The sequence below is a fragment of the Pocillopora verrucosa genome, chromosome 9 (assembly GCF_036669915.1).
Source record: "Pocillopora verrucosa isolate sample1 chromosome 9, ASM3666991v2, whole genome shotgun sequence".
Classification (NCBI taxonomy): domain Eukaryota; kingdom Metazoa; phylum Cnidaria; class Anthozoa; order Scleractinia; family Pocilloporidae; genus Pocillopora; species Pocillopora verrucosa.
In genome coordinates, this window is record NC_089320.1 from 2,740,720 (window position 1) to 2,764,410 (window position 23,691).

The 23,691-nt window shown below is 35.9% G+C and overlaps 3 protein-coding genes across 3 annotated transcripts; 1 reads left to right on the plus strand and 2 right to left on the minus strand.

Annotated features, from left to right (window-relative positions):
• Nucleotides 1–14: 14 nt before the first annotated feature.
• LOC131791442 (uncharacterized) lies at nucleotides 15–4,476 on the plus strand. The gene is made up of 6 exons (XM_059108791.2): nucleotides 15–206; nucleotides 858–924; nucleotides 1,241–1,319; nucleotides 2,317–2,534; nucleotides 3,022–3,128; nucleotides 3,539–4,476. The coding sequence occupies exons 1-6, from the start codon at nucleotides 33–35 to the stop codon at nucleotides 3,617–3,619; spliced, it is 726 nt and encodes a 241-aa protein (XP_058964774.2). The 5' UTR covers nucleotides 15–32; the 3' UTR covers nucleotides 3,620–4,476.
• A 975-nt stretch (nucleotides 4,477–5,451) lies between these two features.
• LOC131791396 (cation-dependent mannose-6-phosphate receptor-like) lies at nucleotides 5,452–13,788 on the minus strand. The gene is made up of 7 exons (XM_066171924.1): nucleotides 13,574–13,788; nucleotides 12,156–12,313; nucleotides 11,813–11,922; nucleotides 10,567–10,721; nucleotides 9,520–9,646; nucleotides 8,764–8,817; nucleotides 5,452–7,353 (listed from the first exon to the last, which is right to left on the minus strand). The coding sequence occupies exons 1-7, from the start codon at nucleotides 13,738–13,740 to the stop codon at nucleotides 7,297–7,299; spliced, it is 828 nt and encodes a 275-aa protein (XP_066028021.1). The 5' UTR covers nucleotides 13,741–13,788; the 3' UTR covers nucleotides 5,452–7,296.
• A 2,146-nt stretch (nucleotides 13,789–15,934) lies between these two features.
• Nucleotides 15,935–23,213, minus strand: LOC131791398 (cation-dependent mannose-6-phosphate receptor-like). Its single transcript, XM_066171923.1, has 7 exons — nucleotides 22,984–23,213; nucleotides 21,578–21,735; nucleotides 21,236–21,345; nucleotides 19,988–20,142; nucleotides 18,944–19,070; nucleotides 18,183–18,236; nucleotides 15,935–17,052 (listed from the first exon to the last, which is right to left on the minus strand). Exons 1-7 carry the CDS (start codon nucleotides 23,151–23,153, stop codon nucleotides 16,996–16,998), a joined length of 831 nt encoding a protein of 276 aa, XP_066028020.1. The 5' UTR covers nucleotides 23,154–23,213; the 3' UTR covers nucleotides 15,935–16,995.
• Between the last annotated feature and the right edge of the window lie 478 nt (nucleotides 23,214–23,691).

The window sequence follows — 23,691 nt, forward strand, 5'->3', positions numbered from 1 at the left end:
GTTTCCTACTTGTTTGCAGTGCGTGAAGAAATATGGCGAGTGACGACGACAGAAATCATAGAAAACGAAATTCCAGTCGCAATGGAAGGCCAGATTTGGTCGAAACATGCTTTGGTGTTTGGTCAAAAAGTGTAAAAGTTCATAAAGCCGTAGAGAAAGAACTAGAAAGTATATGCAATGGTATCCATGTTGTGAAGATCAGAGAAGTGAGTTTTACTTTCAATGTTACTTTTCACGTGACTCGACTTAAAGCGTTTTCCACTCGACAAGTGATCTTTGCTTTCACAATATTCGTCGGCCGAGAACGTCATAACAAAACTAAACCTTCACTTTCTACCTAACAGATTTCCGCCGTGTTTTTTCAAATTAGTGGTTTAGGGTCTGCGGATAACCGTAGGTCTTTTTAACTTGATATATGGAATTTCCTTTCACCATAATGGTGAAAATGATATTATTTTTCTGGAATGTTTGGTGTATTGATGCAAGTTAATAATTGAATTTTGTCGATAGATTGTAAGCGTATTTAACGTTATCCTCTATCTATGATTTTCCTTATAGTGCTTACATTTTTGCATTCTGTTATTACGTATTTACATCTCATTGTCAGTAATGGTTTATGAAAAAACATTAATGGACGGAATCAATAAAGTCATTGTTTTTGTTAGAATGTAAATTGGCCACAGTTTAGAGTTTCTACAAGACGCCCTTACCTTTGCCAGCTAATAAGTTTTTTTTTTTTTTTACACTTATCTAATAAATCATCTTTAGAGGTTATACTGGCAAAGATTCAGCCAGATCACCATTATGATACTACATGTAAAATCAACTAATTTCTCTTTTTTTTTTAACATACTCAGGGTGCTAACCTTACCAAAGAGGAACTTAGTAGAACAAGGGGACTTCTGGTTGCGGTTCGTGCAACAGGTAATTGTAGTGATTGACCTTTAATTATATCCGTTTTAAACCACTCTGTGATCCTTGCAATCTGATTGTCACTCAGATGTGCAACTACTTCATGAATCTTGGTAGAACCAAGTTGATATAATAATAACAGGAAACAGTATACAATCCACTTACAGTGGAAAAGTAGTTGCAGCTTTAAGCGCATCCTGTGCTGTGCTCTTGTGACAAATATACTTTTGCATCATTCTGTTATGATAGCAATCACTGTCAAAGGCATCACATTTCTGGTACATACATCTAGAGGCAATGAACTGTCAATTTTGAATTTATCTGATAGATACACCTGTTGGGCAAAGCAGTCCCAAAGTTTATGATCATACATACATCAGAGTTGAAAGAGATGAAGCTGAAGATAAGTAAGTCTTGTGTGAACTGTAAACTTGCACATTGTAATCATACTGCTTGTACTGCAGTGTCTAATAATTGTAATTCCAGAGAAAAAGAATACAGAAAAAAGTTCTCATTTGCATGTATAACTGAGATTTCAGCCAAAACACTGTAGCATTCTAACTTGGTGTTTTGAAAACAAATTACATGTAGCTATGAACGTGAGCTAGTTGTGTGCTATGGCAACCTGAAATTATCTCTACATTTTAACCCTCTAGTCCTCAAGAGTGACTAACATCTAATTTCATCTAACACTATTATCACTGAATTTACTTCCCAGTCAAGAGAATAAAGGGAGAGAGCCTTGGGTTAAAATGTTCTCGATTGTTAAACAAATTCTCCTTGTCAGTAATTTGGAAATGTATAAAGGACAGTATAGAGAATTTACATACTCATGCAAGGGTGTAAACACTGTCATGAGTAACTCCCATGGGTGACCAAGGCAGAATTTGTCCTGACAATATCAACACATTATCCAGCAGACAAGTGACGAGAACAAAGAAAAATATAATATCAGTTACAAGCCAGGATATTTAGTTGTTCCAATACCAAATTCTCTGAACTAACTTCATAGGAATTTTATGGCAGTCAATAAAGAGACTTAGGAATGTGACCATGGAATAAGAGAAAAAGAGTTTAGAATAAACCCTTTAACTCCCATGATGTAATTTTCAATTCTCCTCTGTAGCTGCAACACATCTCCTTGTAAATTAATTATGAGAATTTGGTGGTGGATCAAGATAACAACTTCTACCTGATGAGATTGAGTTTTCTTATTGCTTGTTTGCTGAAAATGTATGGGTATTAGAGGGAGAAGTTACTTGTTAATCACTTCTAGGGGTTAAAGGATTAACACCAGCACCAAGTGTTGATGATCATAAGACTTCTGTATAATCTGGAGCTGTCTAGTAACAACATGCAAGAGGTGCTACTGTTTCTTGAATCATAATACAATTTTTTTTCAAGACTTCAGGAGAATGATAACAGTCATGCAAATGAAGCAAAAACTACGGAGGAGCATGGTGAATCTCTAACAGAAAGAGTGAAAGATGTTATAAAGAAAACAACTCCCGAGAAAGTAGAGAAAGGGAAAGATGCTGAGCAGAAAAGGAGAGAAATTAAGCAGCAAAGACATGAAAAGGAAAATGAACAGAGAGAAGAAAAACTGGGTGTGAGACCTGAAGGTATTTACAGACCAGTTTGTAACTCTACAACCCAAAGGAACCATGTGGCCTTGTTAGTTCCTAATGGAGAGGCCAGTGTTTATGGAGATTAGAAATTACATGTACACTGTTGAATAGTAACATTTTATTTCTAAAAAAATCTTATCACAAGAATGTCACAAGTAGCTCTTATGACTTGTACAGAACCGTTGGTACTCAACTTCTTGAAGAAATTTTTTATTCAAAGTTATGGTGATGACTTTTTCTACCTTCGTTTAATTTTTGTGGATGTGTTGCCATTTGTTTTGTCTTTTTGTATCTCAAGCTTAAATGTTACATTGTCTCCCAGGTACTGTATACTACAAGATTGGTCCCCCCCCAAGTCCTGAAGTATCTAATAATCATCAGCAAACAGCAAACCTTTATTAACAATTTATTTAACTTTAAATTTGGAGTACAGTACTTTAACTTAATTTAATGATGTTGTGCTATTTCATTGTTGCTATAGAAATTTTGTGGACTGGATTTCGCAGCATTATGGATAGATTTGCAAACTGCTATGAAATAAGTGGAAGAATTCTGTCTTACTGTCACCCGATTGAGAAAATTGGCCAGGTATGTGCAATATATAATTTTAATTATAAATAATAAAGTTTATTAAATTTATATTATTATCCATTGTGAGCAAGCAGTTGTGGTAGGGATAGATTTTCTGCTTTCTGCTGATTTATTATCATGGAGCTTTACATGCTTTACACGTAAACATATACAAATTTGACTCCTAAGAGTGACTAGTATCTAAATTCTCCGCACGATATGAGGTCTTGAGAATAAAGGAGATGATCACCAACTAAGGAAGCTCTTGATCATTGAACAAATTCTTCTTGTCAGCACCTTGAGAAATGTATAGAGAACAGCAAGGAGAATATGCATATTGATGTTTGGGTGTTGAGGGTTAAGGAATGTATACTTGCCATGTAATCTAGAAGGAAAACGTAATGATTTGTCCTCCATTGATTTGACAGATTGTTGGCTTTGCAGAAAGGTGTATAAAGAATGCTGGAAGAAAATTTGTGGAGGGCAATGATGATAAGAAAAAGAAATGATGAATTATAATTATTTGATATGGTAAAGGACAGGTATTTCAGGGACATGTACAGTGAAAATTAAGGAGAAGTCACCTCCTTAAGTTTTGTGTATGGTACTCTCTAGGCTCAGAGGGGTAGCTGTGGAGGAATTTTTCTGAGGGAGGGATCATAGGTATGAATTTCTGCACCCCTTACATGTATTTAGTAAATAAACTCCTTCACGCAACTGAGAAATAACCAAAAACTTAATAATTCAGAGGTGGAGCTTCATGGGCAATTTTAAAATTTTGAGGACAATCTCTCAGTCAAGGACGTTTTGGGACAACAAACCAGTAAGTCAGAAAGGAGTCGTCAGTGAAAGTGAAACTCTTTAGCTTTTGGGTTGCCGTGCCTCAGGTATTAATTTGGGCTATTATTTATTAAGTGCCAAGAAGAAATGGCAAATGAGTATCTGCATGTACACTGTAGCACAATAAGATTTTCCCAATGAAGATTCTTTGGATTTGGGTGTGTTTGCAAACCTGAATTTTAAGATGAACAGATTATGTTATTGAGAGCTGGGTGTTTGAACCTAATTGGGAATTATGTTAATTCTTTTGACAAGGCATTTATTATTGACAGAACTTGACAGTATAACATAAGATCGATTAATGTGAAAGTCAGAACACTCTTAGCACCAGAAATATTTATGAAATGTTATGATCTGATTTGACCTCAGATAACATAACAGGAAAAAAGGAGGATTTTTGAGTTCGAATATAGCAATAAAAATGCCATATTTCAACCACGTAAATTCTTGTAAAGTGTAACAAGTTGGTGAGAAAGATAAAAACATAAAATTGGTACATAGCAAAAAAAATAAATGAATGTTTTATAAATCACATGATGTTAAAATTTCTGTTGTCATGTCTTTTAACTCTCCCCAGTCCCTTCCTTCAGTGGCTCTGATGGGAAGTGTTTTGATTGTAGATCAACCAAGAGAGAGGGGGTCTGGGTTCATAACTTTGCTGAAGCTTCCATGCTTTGTCCTGGGAAAGGCACTATTTAATTGAACTGTGTGGAGTGTTCTTTATTCTGAAATTGTGTAGTACACATGTGAACAAACAAAAGAGCATGCATCACGAGCTTGATTTGAAATTACAAGACAGTGTAACTCCAGAAAAAATTTTGTAGCACAAAGTTTAATTGCCTCTTCACTACATCTATATTAAATTGGACAGTATTATCACCAAATTACAGGATTTTGATCAGTACCAGTATGCTATTGATACTGTTGATTTGAGTTTTGTAGTATATTTCACCTGCTTTGTCAATTCCTTTCTCACATTACCTAGTTAAGATTCAGATTCATTCTAGGGGGAGGGGGGGATCACAGCTGGATCCTGCAAGGTCATCCCACTGGAATCCCTTTGGAATCTCCCTTATTAGATCCTGCCTAGTTTCTGCTAGCACTGCTTTCAAATGCCCCCTGGATCACAATGGGATCCCTTACATGACCACACCAGATTCCTACGATCGCAACAAAACCCTGTCTGGGACAACACCAGGGGTTCCCTGGTATTGCACTACTCGAGCAATGCAGAGACTCCCTATTAACTTGCCAGTAGGAGAGTTCTCTTTCGGGAGAGCACAAAGTATAGCAGCACTGTTGGTCAACTTTTCTGCCTCCACATTTTCAGGCCACCTTTGATTTCATTGGGATAGTTCCCCTATCTTGGATTAAACCAGAGACAGATTATCCATTGGAACTTTTGGGTGTGGTATTCTATATTTTTTTCAGTCACTTGGTTTGACTCATGCTAGCATCAAAAGACTCAACAGAGTTACAAATGACTTTTTCACTCAAGACGTAAAGAAAGCTAATAACCTTTTTTATTCTGGATAAGTGTTTGTTGTCTTTCACACAAAGCTTCATCTAACTGTATTTCTACTTGTAAAATATTCAAACCTCCTCTTTAGAGTAGAACTCTTTTACGCAACAGTATTTGTGAATGAAACTCAGACAGCTTCTTGAGATTGTTTAATCTTTTGACTTGCAAGAGGTCCTTTGTATTTGCAAATAACTTTTAATGCTCTCAATTGAGTGTCAAAAGTAAATGCAGATTACCTTTGTTCTTATGATAAGAGTAGACAATTTTCATTAGCCTCTCAACCATCAGGTTCAAAATTAAAACCAATCCAGACTAAGTCACCCATGTTTTCTCATCTGCACCTCAGGCAAATTGTTCATTTTTTACTTAAAATTCCCATTGCCTTCCTATAATATTTTTTCTTAATTATGATTAGCTGTAAGTTGTGACAACTCAATCAACACTCAATCAAAAACTATTTAACCCTTTACACCACAAAATCAGTGTGTATTTTCTCTTTACTTCTCTCTACCCAATTCTTATGAGGTGCTGATAAACAGTTAAGAGCTTGTTTAGTTCAGTGTTCTCCTTTTCAGGCAGTAGTACTTGTTGAGGCTGGATTGCATAAAATTTGTGACATGGTGAAGTCAAATGGGCATTTTCATACGTTGTCTGACTTACAGTCCAAGAATATCCAACCCAGGAACTCCCTCTCCTGGCATGGGTTAATAGACGCTATTCCTGTCAATTGGAAGAAAGAGCTAAAATCTAAGGCGATACCACACACTCCCCCTTTCGACCCTCAGGATTATAACCTGGTTTTAAATTCTGTTAAAGTGTCTTTATCAGAAATGGACACCAAAACGTTTTACGAAGCGCATATGTCTGATTTGCGTGAAACCCCACAGCACAGTTGAGATATAACAAAATGCTTCACGATTATTAGCCTGTGTGGAATAAGATTTACAGTTTGCCTTTCCAAGTCGCGTTAGATACATATACGAGACATTTTCAGTACAAAATCTTAAATAGAATATTATTTACTAACTCTAAACTATTTAAGCTTAAACTGGTTGAGTGACACCTTTATGCTCATTCTGTGATAAGAACGAGGAAACCCTTGAACATCTTTTTGTTTTTTGTGAACACTCTAGAGCTTTCTGGAAAGAAATCTCTGGTTGGTTACATGAATGCGGTATTGAAACGCTTCCTGATCTAACAGATCAAATTCATATTATGTTTGGCTTATTTGATGTCGATAATCACTTTATGCTTTTAAATCACATCATGTTAATAGCGAAGCAGACCATCTTTCTCTGCAGACAGAAATCTATTACCCCAAGCTTTATTATCTTCCTCGTGCACCTTAAAAAAATTTTTAGAAAAGGAGAATACCTAGCTAAAGAAAAGAAAAAACTAAACCTGCACTTAATGAAATGGGAAAAACTTTTACAATCACTCAGCTGAAATAACTCTACCTTGGGTAGCCTTGTATTAATATTTTTGTTTATTTATTTATTTATTTACTGACCTTATACAATTTTATTTACTTTACACTGCTGTAATTTTTTTTTTTTTAATGTAAAACGGAAAAACAATAAAATATAAAAAAAAAAAGTTTTAGCTTTGAAAAAAGATAGCTACATGAACATGCAATTTCACCATTTGATAAGCAGATCCTACAACAAATCAAGGACATCTCCTCCTCTCTCCCTTATTTTCCACAACATATCATTATATCCAAATGACAGAAGGCGAGGATCATCTCCACGGTTTTGAAAACTCAGTACATTTAGATGTACACACAAAACTATGCGACTTATATGAAGTATTTAAACAAAGTCTCTACATTGGAAGCAACGTATCATCTCTGTCATCATCTACTAAGGCATCATCCATTGCCTAAGAGAAAAAAAAATATTAAATTTAACAATAATTAAATCAGAATACAAAATCACACACACAAGCCTTAAGGTTCATGGTTATGTTACGAGCTTAATGCCCCATCTGGCTGGAACTTGTGCCACTTTCCCTTGGCAAAAAGCACATTTCTATTAGTGTTGTACAACCAAAACCACAGTAATCAGAATGCATGGCCAATCAGAACAAAGGGAAATATCCCTAGGAGCAAATGAAAACTAGGAAAAAACAAGGAAATGACCTGAAGTGCAGGAAAATGCTAGCAACCAAGTTGCAATTGGTGTTCCATCTCATTGGTTAAGAATGTGGCAGCATTTTCTAGACAATTACAGAATTTGAAGATACCTAATGCCTGGGACAAGCTTATTCCCCTCAAACAGATTGCTGGCCATGCTGCTAAACCACTGAGAAATAGGCTTATCCCACTCCTGAGCATTTAAGCCCTTCCTCAGAGCAAATGGGATTGCCATTCACTATAATGAAGGGTTAATGGTTGGAACATCAGTTTTGTAACTCTTTACAGTGGCCAATTTACGTTATCAACTCAGTTAATAAAACCATATTACCCTGTTGTACTCTCCCACTGACACAGCACCACAGTTTCTTCAGAAACTTACCCCCGTCACCCCACTTCCCCCTTGGGTGGGAAACTTCACTATGGTGGGGTACCTCCCATCTGACTCTCCCTCCCCCCCTCCCCCCCAACACAGCATTACCACCAGAGGGTTCCATTTCCTCAGCAGAAAGAGACACTAACAAGACTAAACTTCCTAGCCTTTAAGCAGGCCTGAATTACTATTAGCCCTGCAAGACATGCATTTCTCTGGCTTCAGAAATGTTTGAGACAAGTCAGGGAGAGGTTATCAGTGCTAGACCTATCACTAGCCCGCCCACAGGGAGAAATTCTCATCATGCTGAAGGGTTCATAATAAGCGCCTGCTTGCAGGCTAAAATTTATTTTCAGGACAGCTCAGAGGTGCATGGCCCAAAATGAATGCAAAAGGCACGTTTACAAAAAGCATGCACCTTTTCAAAACATGCTTTAAAAAAACAGGTGCAAAGGAAGCAGATAAGTATATATGAGGCAATAGTTTGTTTTACCCTTTGTTTAACTTTAAATGGTGTTTTAGATTTATAACAAAAGAGGGATTCTGATGTTGGTGACATTATGTGGTTTGTCCCAAAGTGTTTGCTGTCATGTGATTTTTGAAATGGCTTGCCTGCATTATGAAGAAAAAAAGAAAAGTACATGACCCAATGGGGACCTCTGGCAGTGTGACCTCACTCCAGCTTGTGCAGAGAGATTGTTTGTTACAGAATACTACTAACTATGCCTTTGTGCCTTGAACCATTTATATAATTGAGACATAGGATTTCACTTTGACAGCCCACCTTGTATCTTGTTGGGCTTGACTCTGAACACCGACACATAAAATTACATCCATCCTGGGAAAAAAAAACAAAATTTAAAACAGTACTTAGAACCACACCACTAAAGGTAACTTGACCTTGAAGAAGTAGGAAAATTTTCCCAGAGACAAGTAACCACTGAGAAATAAAGTATTTTGCTTTCATAGGATGAGAGCCATTTGAGACATGCTATCTGCTAATTTGGATTGACTATTTAGTTGTTTTCCCACAGAAAAGGAACAAACCAAAACAAAAAACAAATTAAAGTAAAAAAAAAAAAAAAGAATTTTGATTTTGAGAAATTTTGGATGCAATTTGTTACTTTGTGTTCATTTACAAAGAAGTCTCCTGACCTACACAGATCAACAAGAAAACTCTTATTTGACTAATCACTCAACACAGAATCTCTCTCAAATGGCAAGAAAAAAAGACTAGGCTAACTTCCACTGTGTCTCAAAACCATTACGCAATAATACCATTGTAGATAAGGTAATTGAGTGATAACTAAATGGTTTAAACCCACACACAACCCACAATTCCTCCAATCACTCTGATGAAGGGCTAACACTCGAAACATCAATCTTTTAACTCTTTGAAGAGGACAATTTACATTACCAACTCAGTCAATAACACAAAAAAAACCCTGTTATACTCTCTCACTGACACAGCCCCACAGTTTCTTTAGAAACTTACCCCCTTTAACCATTGTAGATAGTTTGAAAAAAGAGAAAAACTTACAGCTTGCAGACTTCCACAGTCTTTCCAAAAGTTGTGGTTAGGTATCTGTTCCATTCCTTTAGCACTAACCTTAAATCTTCGGTACAAGAAACCAAGAATTATGAAAATGGAGCCCACAACTATCAATCTGCAATGAAGAAAAAGTTATTGTCAACCATTTAATTGGTTTAATTTCAAAAAAAGCTTGTAAGTAAGTTCTTGATTTTTCCTTAGAGGTTTATTTCTTTAATTTTAATTGTTGAGATTCAAACTCAGATTGGCTTTAATTGGCAAATCAGAGCAAACAAAAGTACTCTGGGGAGGGCACACTCTGACTCCTTTTTTTTTTTCTTTTTTTTTTTTGACATCCACACTGTACCCCACCCCAGAAAAAGTAATTTTTAGCTCCCAAAAAATTCTCCCTTGAAATTTTGCATTTGTGTCAATCTGATTTCTTGATTTTCTCTGATGCTCAGTACAGTGGAACCCTAAGAATTCTAACCAGTTCCACTCTAACCTGGTTACAGTGTAACTCAAACCCTGCTAACTCAGAAAAGATCCAAGTTCATTCAGAATTGACCCCATTTTTCCAGTAATTAACCATCACCTACAAACAGTAACTTAACCTTGAATAACTCAAACCACTTTTTGTTTCCCTTCAGTGTTCAAGTTAGCAAGGTTCTACAGAACTGTAGTTAATAAGTTAGGTGTAATTCAATGAAAGTAAGCAAGCCCACCAACGTTGTGAGATTGTGCACCCATGTCATCCTAATTTCTTAATTTTCTTTGCTGCAGATAAACAGTAAAACCCTACAATCTCCAACCAGGTTAACTCAAACCCCTGCTAACACAGACAAGATCCAAGTTCCCTCAGATTTGACCCATTCTTCCAGACCTTTACTATCAGTTATTGACAACTTACTATAACTCCAACTTGATTAACTTGCACCATTTTCTATTTCCCTTAAGAATTTGAGTAAGCTGGGTTCTACTGTAATTAATAATTACATGACTACTGTGTAATTCAGAAAAAAGTAAGCAAGCTTTGTCAAAAAGTGCAATACTTACATTATCAACACAATGTATCCAGCACTAAAGTGCTTTGGCTTCGCTGTGCATGCTGCATCATTATTAAGTTCAAACAGGTAGTAACACTCCAGTGGGTTTTTTAGATCTTCTAGTTTACTTTGGTTCCTATATTCTTCAATGACACGCATGGTTCCCTGGAAAAAAAAATTATAAAATCCAATCTTTCCTGGATTTAGAGGCAAACAAAACATAAAGATTTTTTTTCCAAGTTAATACAGCTGCACATGTTATCTATCCACAGAGGAAGCAAAAACCAAAATAACTAACACAGACAATTTTCTTCTCCTGAAAATTTAAGTTCATTTTTATAGTACCCTCATAATTCAATCTTTCCAAGATGTACATATCAAATGCATATGAAATGTGTCTGTGTAGTCAATGTACATCTGACCGGTACTGTAGAGACAAAAAAAACTTAAAGATTCTTTTTTGCAAGCAAAAACATTATTTCTGCCCAGAGGAAGCACAAAAAACAAAACCTGTCACAAATTTTTTTCCTCATACTGTAGATTAAAGTTCATTTTTTTTAAACTACAGGGCTGATTAAAATGGTCACCAGAAAGAAATCCTTATCTTCTAGAGAGTGCTGTCCAATCATCATCATCGTCATCAACTTTATTTGCCTTATTTTAACAACACAAAAATTTATTTACAGCATTAACAGCTAGAAGGCAAGGAGACCCAGGAAGCCACTGGGCTTATGGCCAAGCCCTTACAATCATAAATTAAGTAAGGAAAAAGTGTTGCAAATGTGCAACTTTATTTAAGTTAAAACTCTTGCACTTTTGTCTTAAAGCTAGCAAGGTTTGACGAACAAGTAACTGTTCCAAATTTTAGGACCTTGGTAGAGTATTATAAATTGCTAGAGATTTATACGGCACAAGTGTGTTCAATAATTACAGGCTCTTTTGGTACCATAATTGTGAATTTTACAAAAAGATTGAGAAGCAACAGGGGCAATAAGTTGTTTTTACAATAAAACATAAATTTGGTGATTTCAGAAGTATTGACCTAGAAAATATATAAGATTCCTACTTTGGAGAATAATTCAATTATTTAATAATTTTGTCATGTATATGATCAATGCAGGCAATCATCTTGTCCACCCACTGGCTAATCAGAACACAAGATTCACTTCATCTTGCCTACGGGTGCTGTTAGCCATCTGATAAGTATTCGTTATCAACCAAGCCCTATCGGCCACAATAAGTAATAATTCACTCACCCTCTCAACCCCTGGGTCACATGTCACTAACACAATACTAATTCTTTCTAAGCCTTTGCAGTGGTGGGTATACACCTCTCCATGGAAGTATTTTATCATCAGCCAGTTCGCTGGGAAAATGAAATTTTACATTTATTATTAAAGTTCAAATAATGATAAAAATCCTCTAATAGATATTTTCTTTATTCTCATCACTTATCTGCTTGATTGTGTAGTGTTATGAAAATGAAAAACTCTGTCTTGGTCATGAAGTGAGGAAAAGGGTTAAAATCTGTGTACTTTATCTGTGCTCTGATGTTTATACACAATTATACATGTATTAAGTTTTGATCACATGACTTACTTCCTCCAGTAACATGGGCATCACGGAAGGTTCCTATTACCTTCCAATCTGATTCTTTCCACTTCACGCCATGTTGCTGAACTGCAGCGGTGTCTGAAGCACCTCGCTTACAGATTGATATTTTATATGAATAGTCATCATCGTCTGCAAAGTAAATCCTAGAAACAAAAACTCACTTGTTAACCGTTAAGCATAAAACAGTAAAAACAATTTGAGATCTGATATAAATGTGACAAACACTTGTGCAAGCTCAGTTTTTTTGAAAAATACAAAAAGTGTATGTTGGAACATTTGGAGGTAATATACTGTATACATATAATGCTGAGTTTGTGTCAGGCGAACTAAGTTACAGTCTGTAATGGGGTTAAGTAAGTTTAAAAAGGATCATTATTATAATTATTAAATCTATGGTAGCTGCTTCTTCATAATAATTACTTGTAACTTGAGACATGTTTTTTTAATAGAAAAGTTGGGTTAATAGGGATTTTGTATTCTTTCTGCTGGTGATATTATACCATAACAATTTATTCACTTAGGTTCTACTCTTTATTGTACAGAATTATAATCTCACTTATTGCAACTGGAGTGAAATTTCTATGATCTACAGGAATGAAGCTTCCCACAGTGAATACATTTTATTCTTATAAACATTTGGCATAATATGATGTTGTTAAAATGTAAAAACATCAACTCTTCCAAGGGGACAGATTCACATCAATCTGTATCCAATCAGATACTTAAAATCTCTTAACTTGTAGTTAAAATTTCGACTGATCAAAAAACATTTTGCCGAGTTTTATTCACAGTTAATTAAAATTTTATTACAGTATAACGAAATTTAAACTACAGCAATTATATAATTAAATGGTAATATTGTCGCACAAGAAACTCAATGGAGTTAAGGTGTTAAATCAGATTTAGTCTATGGGTGTTTGAGTCATCAAAATAGTTTCAGTTGTTCATATTCTTGAGGAAGGGAATGAAAAGTAACATGTTTCTTATATATTGCGTGACAAATTGCAAGGCAATGCAACATTGAAATGGCTTCCAATTTCGGTTTCACAGCTGCCTGCAGTATGTTTAGCGTCGTATACGAATTTCCTCCCAATTATTGAGCAAATTTATCGAAAATTTTCGCAATTTTGCCGTACACTTGACTGTAACATAATACTAAATTCCTCTTTAGCTTAGATGACTTTTAAACAGAAATTACAAAACTTGTAATTTTAAGTTAAATATTATTAAACTGACGTCATTTTAACACGTGTCAACTCCTCCTTTTGCCCGAATATAATGACTTAAATATAAATCTAACTTCCTTCAAGGCACAACTCCCAGTTTGCATAGTTTCTTTCGAAGGATACTTATAAAATCGAGAAAGAAAGCGAAGTAAAAGTGATAACGTGTTCACAACTCACTTTTGCCCCGATAACTTTTTTATTCTCTCGTTCACATCGTTTGGGTCAGTCCTTTGATGTTGAGGACACATTTTGGGAGCCGGCGCCGTCGTCCTCACAGACGCAAAACGAGTGCACAGACCCAACCATAACAAGACCGCCTTCATAATGAGCGACAAGGTCTCCATTGTTCTAAAATGCTGCTATTTCAAGGCCGCTCCCTCACCAACTTCGATTCCACGTGCCAGGTTACTAAGTGATGACAATATTTGACTCGAGTGGTCATGTGTTTGTCACAAGACAAAGTGAAGTCGAAGGAGAGAATTCTACTTAGACTTTAATTAAGATTAAATCGGGTCACAGCCATTTACAGTGTTCTTCTAGGCTACAAAATACATTTCAAGGTTGTGTTTTCTTAATATTTCCGTAATTCTTTTATAAAAAAATCGATGAAGAATGGCAATGGTCCATTCAAACCTTCGTAGACTTCATATAAGTTCATGAATGAATAAAGTGGTCCGCAAATGCGGCTCGTATTACATGTTACATGAGCTCCTTAGTTTTTGGCGCGCAATTTGTCTTGAATTTCGAGCAGTTAGCTAGTTCAAGTAGCAGCGTGGATAGTTCCAACTTGTGTTTAATTAGAACACAATATCAAATCCCATATCCTCTGCCAAGGCAACAAAGATGTCTTTAAAGATTGACTGTACTTGGGCAAGAGTGTTTCTTAGAAAAACTAAAAGTTTAAGCAAAACTGAAAGGATTCCCGGTGAAGGAAATGCGAAGTTTGCTGCTAGATTGCTGCAAGATAGATTTAAAATCTTCGATAAACATTTTCAAGAATACCCTGGGCTACACATGAAACGGGAAGACTTCATGCGGCATTACAGAACCATTGATGAAAAATTTTACAACTGGAGAAGCAAAACCGAAAAAGAAGCATACCTAACAGCGTTTTCCTCAAAGAACTGGAATGAGGGCAAAGTAATAAGTAAAGAAGGGAAAAAAGATCACTCGTTGACCAGCTGCCAGGCCTGTCTTTTATTCAACTCTCAATTACAATCTACCTTCCCTATAAGTAAGTTTTGCAGAGGGGCTAGGAAAGGACCCCTGACTGAACTTAACACAAATATCAAGAGACAATGTCAGAGAGAACCTAAGGTCACAAAAAGGAAATTAAAAAGCATTGGGGAAGCAATATATGCCACCTACAATGAAAAATGCGAGGAAAACTTTCAAAAATCACTTCGTGACATTCTAGTACTTGTCCCTGAAGCTGGTCTTCAAAAGAAGCCTTCACCTGCTGAAAAGAAAAAAATGAAGAGAAATGAGCGAAGGCAAACAAAAAAAGAACTAGAGACCAAAATGTCACAAAATGACAGTGCTGTTCACCTTAGCCTTCGTCAGTCTTACAGTTCAAGACAAGTCCAAAGAATGGCCCTGTCCTTTGAAACCTTTGAAGAGGCCAAGGAGAGAGCAAAAACGACCCCACCAAAGGTCAGGGAACAATCCCACACAGCTTCACCTGCTAACATAGAAGGAAAGTTGGACCAGCTACTAGCAGATGTAGAGTCATGGCCTAATGGTCCTCCAAACTGGTCAGAAAAGGCCAGAATGTACAACATCAAAACCAGGGGAAGTGATTCGACACCTGGCAATGGAGGGCAATTAGTCAAAGCCTTTTTACAGTCAAAAAGAGTAGACATTACCTGATTTAAGCCCCCATCAGAAGTGCATCTCAATTCAGAGGATGGCCTTACAGGTAAAAAAAGTGGTAAATTTGTAACTAAGCCAACAGTGGAGAGTTACATCTCTGCAATATCATATAGAAGTGAAAGAAATATTGTGTATTAGGATTGAACAAAATTTGATTTATTAATTAAAGAACAGTGAGATTTAAGAGTTAAAATTTAGAATTTAGAATTTAGAAGTACCAGCAATACTGCTAATTATCATTTTCATCAGTTTAATTAGACTACAAATTAGAAAAACATTAGAAGAAGTAGGCCTGAAGTAATAAGAATGCATACATCAGTCTAAGTCAAGTTAATGATGAATATGTGACCCTATAATTCTTTCATGGGGTTTTTATCATTTCTCTAGCCTCATGTAACAAAAGGTTTGATTAATTTTCCAGGATTCAGGGTACGCAGAGCTATGAGGAAGCAAAAGGGGGGAGAAATTTCCGTGCCTGTGATGCAATCAAATAAGCAACTCAAGCAAAGCATCCATGAGGGAATAGTGAGTGGCAAATTTAACATAGGAGAGCCAGTGATAGAAAGTGGCTGATAAAAATTCTATATTTTTCTCAGTCACTAGGTTTGACTTATGCTAGCATCAAAAGACTCAACAGAGTTACAAATGACTTTTTCACTCAGGACATAAAGAAAGCTAATAACCTTTTTTATTCTGGATGAGTGTTTGTTGTCTTTCACACAAAGCTTCATCTAACTGTATTTCTACTTGTAAAATATTCAAACCTCCTCTTTAGAGTAGAACTCTTCAACGCAACAGTATTTGTGAATGAAACTTGGACAGCTTCTTGAGATTGTTTAATCTTTTGACTTGCAAGAGGTCCTTTGTATTTGCAAATAACTTTTAATGCTCTCAATTGAGTGTCGAAAGTAATTGCAGATTACCTTTGTTCTTATGATAAGAGTAGACAATTTTCAGTAGCCTATCAACCATCAGGTGCAAAATTAAAACCAATCCAGACTAAGTCACCCGTGTTTTCTCATCTGCACCTCAGGCAAATTGTTCATTTTTTACTTAAAAATTCTCATTGCCTTCCTATGATATTTTTTTCTTGATTACAATTAGCTGTAAGTTGTGACAACTCAATCAACACTCAATCAAAAACTATTTAACCCTTTACACCACAAAATCAGTGTGTATTTCCTCTTTACTTCTCTCTACCCAATTCTTATGAGGTGCTGATAAACAGTTAAGAGCTTGTTTAGTTCAGTGTTCTCCTTTTCAGGCAGTAACCGGTAACATTTACTGCCTGTAGTACCTCTTACTACTGTTTAAAATTGCTTGGAATTCTTGAAAATTCAACTTGTACAAGGATTGCTTTTATTAACAGTTTGAAAATTTAATTTACCTGTCATGCTTAAAATAAGGGAGAACACTGTTAGTTGGTGATCATTTCCTTAGTTAATTCTTGTGACCTTAATGTTTGATTCACGGTCAAAGGGTAGAAGATGCCTAATCTAAAGATTCATGACATGTTCTATGATTGTATTGACTTTCTCTGTCATCTTTTTAGAAGAGCTACCTGAGTTCTGACTTTTAATCCAAATACATTTCCTAGAAGGCTACCACCTTAAGTTTGCATAGTCGTTAAACACAGAAAAGAAAACTTGCCTATACACCATATTTATCAGTACATTTAGATGTACACACAAAACTATGTGACTTATATGGAGTATTTAAAAAAAAGGCTACATTGGAAGCAATGTATCATCTCTGTCATCATCTGCTAAGGCATCATCCATTGCCTAAGAGAAAAAAAAATTAAATTTAACAATAGTTAAATCAGAATACAAAATCACACACATGAGCCTTAAGGTTCATGGTCATGTTACAAGCTTAATGCCCCATCTGGCTGGAACTTGTGCCACTTTCCCTTGGCAAAAAGCACATTTCTATTAGTGTTGTACAACCAAAAGCACAGTAATCAGAATGGCCAATCAGAACAAAGGGAAATATCCCTAGGAGCAAATGAAAACTAGGAAAAAACAAGGAAATGGCCTGAAGTGCAGGAAAATGCTTGCAACCAAGTTGCAATTGGTATTCCATCGCATTGGTTAAGAAGCTAGCAGTAATTTTCTAGACAATTACAGAATTTGAAGAAAAACCAATGATACTTAATGCCTGTGACAAGCTTATTCCCCTGAAACAAATTGCTGGCCATGCTGGTAAAGCACTGAGAAACAGGCTTACCCCACTTCTGAGCATTAGCCTTTCCTCAGAGCAAATGGGATTGCCATTCGCTATAACAAAGGGCTAATGGTGGAAACATCAGCTTTGTAACTCTTTTTGGTGGCCAATTTACGTTATCAACTCTGATGATAAAACCAAATTACCCTGTTGTACTCTCCCACTGACACAGCACCACAGTTTCTTCAGAAACTTACCCCCTTCACCCCACGTCCCCCTTGGGTGGGAAACTTCACTATGGTGGGGTACCTCCCATCTGACTCTCCCTCCCCCCCTCCCCTCCTCCCCAGGTGCTTAAAAAACAGGTGCTTAAAAAACAGGTGCTTAAAAAACAGGTGCTTAAAAAACAGGTGCAAAGGAAGCAGATAAGTATGTACAAGGCAGTAGTCTGTTTTACCCAAGGTTTAACTTTGAATGGTGTTTTAGATTTATAACAAAAGAGGAATTCTGATGTTGGTGACATTATGTGGTTTGTCCCAAAGTGTTTGCTGTCATGTGATTTTTGAAATGGCTTGCCTGCATTATGAAGAAAAAAAGAAAAGTATTTGACCCAATGGGGACCTCTGGCAGTGTGACCTCACTCCAGCTTGTGCAGAGAGATGGTTTGTTACAGATTACTGCTAACTATGCCTTTGTGCCTTGAACCATTTATATAATTGAGACATAGGATTTCACTTTGACAGCCCACCTTGTATCTTGTTGGGCTTGACTCTGAACACCGACACATAAAATTACATCCATCCTGGGAAAAAAAAACAAAATTTAAAACAGTACTTAGAACCACACCACTGAAGGTAACTTGAACTTGAAGAAGAAGGAAAATTTTCCCAGAGACAAGTCACCACTGAGAAATAAAGTATTTTGCTTTGATAGGATGAGAGCCATTTGAGACATGCTATCTGCTAATTTGGATTGACTATTTAGTTGCTTTCCCACAGAAAAGGAACAAACCAAAACAAAAAACAAATTAAAGTAAAAAAAAAAAAATAATAATTTTGATTTTGAGAAAGTTTGGATGCAATTTGTTACTTTGTGTTCATTTACAAAGAAGTCTTCTGACCTACACAGATCAACAAGAAAACTCTTATTTGACTAAAGACTCACTCAACACAAAATCTCTCTCAAATGGCAAGAAAAAAAGATTAAGCCAACTTCCACTGCCTCAAAACCATTACGCACTAACACCATTGTAGATAGGGTAATTGAGTGTTATTAACTAAATGGTTTAAACCCACACACAACCCACAATTCCTCCAATCACTCTGATGAAGGGCTAACACTCCAAATGTCAATCTTTTAACTCTTTACAGAGTCCAATTTACATTACCAACTCAGTCAATAACACTAAATTACCGAGTTATACTCTCTCACTGACACAGCACCACAGTTTCTTTAGAAACCTAGCCCCTTTAACCATTGTAGATAGTTTGAAAAAAGAGAAAAACTTACAGCTTGCAGACTTCCGCAGTCTTTCCAAAAGTTGTAGTTAGGTATCTGCTCCATTCCTTTAGCACCAACCATATATCTTTGGTACAAGAAACCAAGAATTAAATAAATGGAGCCCACAACTATCAATCTGCAATGAAGAAAAAGTTATTGTCAATGGGTTATTAAATTGGTTTAATTTCAAAAAAAGCTTGTAAGTAAGTTCTTGATTTTTCCTTAGAGGTTTATTTCTTTAATTTTAATTGTTGAGATTCAAACTCAGATTGGCTTTGATTGGCAAATCAGAGCAAACAAAAGTACTCTGGGGAGGGGACACTCTGACTCCTTCTTTTTTTTTTTTTTTTTTGACATCCACACTGCGCCTCACCCCAGAAAAAGTAATTTTTAGCTCCCAAAAAATTATTCCTTGAAATTGTGCATTTGTGTCAATCTGATTTCTTGATTTTCTCTGATGCACAGTACAGTGGAACCCTAAGAATTCTAACCAGTTCCACTCCAACCTGGTTACAGAATAACTCAAACCCTGCTAACTCAGAAAAGATCCAAGTTCACTCAGAATTGACCCCATTTTTCCAGTAACTAACTATCACCTACAAACAGTAACTTAACCTTGAATAACTCAAACCACTTTTTGTTTCCCTTCAGTGTTCAAGTTAGCAAGGTTCTACAGAACTGTAGTTAATAAGTTAGGTGTAATTCAATGAAAGTAAGCAAGCCCACCAACGTTGTGAAATTGTGCACCCATGTCATTCTAATTTCTTAATTTTCTTTGCTGCAGATAAACAGTAAAACCCTACAATCTCCAACCAGGTTAACTCAAACCCCTGCTAACACAGACAAGATCCAAGTTCCCTCAGATTTGACCCATTCTTCCAGACCTTTACTATCAGTTACTGACAACTGTAACTCCAACTTGATTAACTTGCACCATTTTCCATTTCCCTTAGAAGTTTGAGTAAGCTGGGTTCTACTGTAGTTAATAATTACATGACTTTTGTGTAATTCAGAAAAAAGTAAGCAAGCTTTGTCAAAAAGTGCAATACTTACATTATCAACATAATGGATCCAGCACTCAAGTGCTTTGGCTTCGCTGTGCATGCTGCATCATTATTAAGTTCAAACAGGTAGTAACATTCCAGTGGGTTTTTTGGATCATCTACGCTACTTTGGTTCCTATATTCTTCAATGACACGCATGGTTCCCTGGAAAAAAAAATTATAAAATCCAATCTTTCCTGGATTTAGAGGCAAACAAAACATAAAGATCTTTTTTCCAAGTTAATACAGCTGCACATGCTATCTATCCACAGAGGAAGCAAAAACCAAAATAACTAACACAGACAATTTTCTTCTCCTGAAAATTTAAGTTCATTTTTATAGTACCCTCATAATTCAATCTTTCCAAGATGTACATATCAAATGCTTATGAAATGTGTCTGTGTAGTCAACGTATATCTGACCAATACTGTAGAGACAAAAAAAACTTAAAGATTCTTTTTTGCAAGCAAAAACATTATTTCTGCCCAGAGGAAGCACAAAAAACAAATTTTTTTCCTCATACTGTAGATTAAAGTTCATTTTTTTTAAACTACAGAGCTGATTAAAATGGTCACCAGAAAGAAATCCTTATCTTCTAGAGAGTGCTGTCCAATCATCATCATCATCATCATCATCAACTTTATTTGCCTTATTTTAACAACACAAAAATTTATTTACAGCATTAACAGCTAGAAGGCAAGGAGACCCAGGAAGCCAATGGGCTTATGGCCGAGCCCTTACAATCATAAATTAAGTAAGGAAAAAGTGTTGCAAATGTGCAACTTTATTTAAGTTAAAACTCTTGCGCTTTTGTCTTAAAGCTAGCAAGGTTTGACAAACAAGTAACTGTTCCAAATTTTAGAACCTTGGTAGAGTATTATATTGCTAGAGATTTGTACAGCACAAGTGTGTTCAATAATTACAGGCTCTTCTGGTACCATAATTGTGAATTTGGCTATTTGTTACAAAAAGATTGAGAAACAACAGGGGCAATAAGTTGTTTTTACAATAAAACATAAATTTGGCAATTTCAAAAGTATTGACCAAGAAAATATGTAAGATTCCTACTTTGGAGAATAATTCAATTATTTAATAATTTTGTCACGTATATGATCAAAGCAGGCAATCATCTTGTCCACCAATTGGCTAATCAGAACATAAGATTCACTTCATCTTGCCTACAGGTGCTGTCAGCCATCTGATAAGTATTTGTTATCAACCAAGCCCTTTCAGCTACAATAAGTAATAATTCACTCACCCTCTCAACCCCTGGGTCACAAGTCATTAACACAATACTAATTCTTTCTAAGCCTTTGCAGTGGTGGGTATACTCCTCTCCATGGAAGTATTTTATCATCAGCCAGTCCGCTGAGAAAATGAAATTTTACATTATTATTAAAGTTCAAATAATGATAAAAATCCTCTAATAGATATTTTCTTTATTCTCATCACTTATCTGCTTGATTTTGTAATGTTATGACAATGAAAAACTTTGTCTTGGTCACAAAGTGAGGAAAAGGGTTAAAATCTGTGTACTTTATCTGTGCTCTGATGTTTATACACAATTATGCATGTATTAAGTTTTGATCACATGACTTACTTCCTCCAGTAACATGGGCACCACGGAAGGTTCCTATTACCTTCCAATCTGATTCTTTCCACTTCACGCCATGTTGCTGAACTGCAGCGGTGTCTGAAGCACCTCGCTTACAGATTGATATTTTATATGAATAGTCATCATCGTTTGCAAAGTAAATCCTAAAAAACAAAAACTCACTTGTTAACCGTTAAGCATAAAACAGTGAAAACAATTTGAGATCTGATATAAATTTGACAAACACTTGTGCAAGCTCAGTTTTTTTGAAAAATACAAAAAGTGTATGTTGGAACATTTGGAGGTAGTATACTGTACATGTATAAAGGTGAGTTTGTGTCAGGTGAACTAAGTTACAGTCTGTAATGGGGTAAAGTAAGTTTAAAAAGGATCATTATTGTTATTAAATCTATGGTAGCTGCTTCTTCATAACAATTACTTGTAACTTGAGACATGTTTTTTTAATAGAAAAGTTGGGTTAATAGGGATTTTGTATTCTTTCTGCTGGTGATATTATACCATAACAATTTATTCACTGGGTTGTACTCTTTATTGTACAGAATATTTCACTTATTGCAACTGGAGTGAAATTTCTATGATCTACAGGAATGAAGCTTCCCACAGTGAATGCATTTTATTCTTATAAACATTTGGCATGATATGATGTTGTTAAAATGTAAAAACATCAACACTTCCAAAGGGGACAGATTCACATCAATCTGTATCCAATCAGATACTACATCTCTTAACTTGTAGTTAAAATTCTGACTGATCAAAAAACATTTGCCGAGTTTTATTCACAGTTAATTAAAATTTTACTACAGTAATGAAATTTTAACTACAGCAATTATATAATTAAATGGTAATATTGTCGCGCAAGAAACTCAGTGGAGTTAAGGTGCTAAATCAGATTTAGTCTATGGGTGTTTGAGTCATCAAAATAGTTTCAGTTGTTCATATTCTTGAGGAAGGGAATGAAAAGTAACATGTTTCTTATAAATTGCGTGACAAATTGCAAGGCAAGCAACATTGAAATGGCTTCCAATTTCGTTTTCATAGTTGCCTACAATATGTTTAGTGTCGTATACGAATTTCCTCCCAATTATTGAGCAAATTTATCGAAAATGTTCGCAATTTTGCTGTACACTTGACTGTAACGTAATACTAAATTCCTCCTTAGCTTAGATGACTTTTAAACAGAAATTACAAAACTTGTAATTTTAAGTTAAATATTATTAAACTAGACGTCATTTCAACACGTGCCAACTCCTCCTTTTGCCCGAATATAATGACTTAAATATAAATCTAAGTTCCTTCAAGGCACAACTCCCAGTTTGCATAGTTTCTTTCAAAGGATACTTAAAAATCGAGAAAGAAAGCGAAGTAAAAGTGATAACGTGTTCACAACTCACTTTTGCCCCGATAACTTTTTTATTCTCTCGTTCACATCGTTTGGGTCAGTCTTTTGATGTTGGGGACACATTTGGCCGGGAGCTTGCGTCGTCGTCCTCACAGACACAAAACGAGTGCACAGACCCAACCACAACAAGACCGCCTTCATAAAGGGCGACAAGGTCTCCATTGCTCTAAAATGCTGCTATTTCAAGGCCGCTTCCTCACCAACTTCGATTCCACGTGCCAGGTTACTAAGCGATGACAATATTTGACTCGAGTGGTTATGGGTAAGTCATGTGTTTGTCACAAGACATCAAGGCATCACACGTCAGCGATAATAAAACGCTCGTGTAGGAACAAGAATGATATATTTCTTAGGTATGCTTGGACTGAGTGTGATAAGGAATGATATTTTTTATAGGGTTCTTCAACCCTTAATCGCTAATTATATACTAAATCCATTCCTACGTTAAAATCCAAAGTATTTAGAGGATTCAACGACACAATTTGAGCCGACAACGCTCAGTGGATCGACTGGATCCCGGAAGTCTAAACTACCACAAGTAGACCGCTACTGGTGCTGATGGAGGCCTAAAAAATCCGTGACAATCAATATTCTCGGTCAAATGGTGATCAGCTGATTTGGAGTAATTTTCTTTTTCTCAGAGTGTTGTTTGAAGTGATGGTTTAAGGAAGTTATTGGCTTGAAAATCTCTCCTCTCCGA

Coding starts and splice junctions, on each gene's coding strand:
- LOC131791442 (XM_059108791.2), top strand. CDS start 33: ATGGCGAGTGACGACGACAGAAATCATAGAAAACGAAATTCCAGTCGC. Junction 2,535..3,021: donor ACTGGGTGTGAGACCTGAAG/GTATTTACAGAC, acceptor TTGTTGCTATAG/AAATTTTGTGGACTGGATTT. Junction 3,129..3,538: donor CGATTGAGAAAATTGGCCAG/GTATGTGCAATA, acceptor TTGATTTGACAG/ATTGTTGGCTTTGCAGAAAG.
- LOC131791396 (XM_066171924.1), bottom strand. CDS start 13,740: ATGGAGACCTTGTCGCTCATTATGAAGGCGGTCTTGTTATGGTTGGGT. Junction 10,722..11,812: donor GTGACCCAGGGGTTGAGAGG/GTGAGTGAATTA, acceptor TTTTTTTTCCAG/GGAACCATGCGTGTCATTGA. Junction 9,647..10,566: donor GGATACATTGTGTTGATAAT/GTAAGTATTGCA, acceptor TCTTCATTGCAG/ATTGATAGTTGTGGGCTCCA.
- LOC131791398 (XM_066171923.1), bottom strand. CDS start 23,153: ATGGAGACCTTGTCGCCCTTTATGAAGGCGGTCTTGTTGTGGTTGGGT. Junction 20,143..21,235: donor GTGACCCAGGGGTTGAGAGG/GTGAGTGAATTA, acceptor TTTTTTTTCCAG/GGAACCATGCGTGTCATTGA. Junction 18,237..18,943: donor ACTGCGGAAGTCTGCAAGCT/GTAAGTTTTTCT, acceptor TTTTTTTCCCAG/GATGGATGTAATTTTATGTG.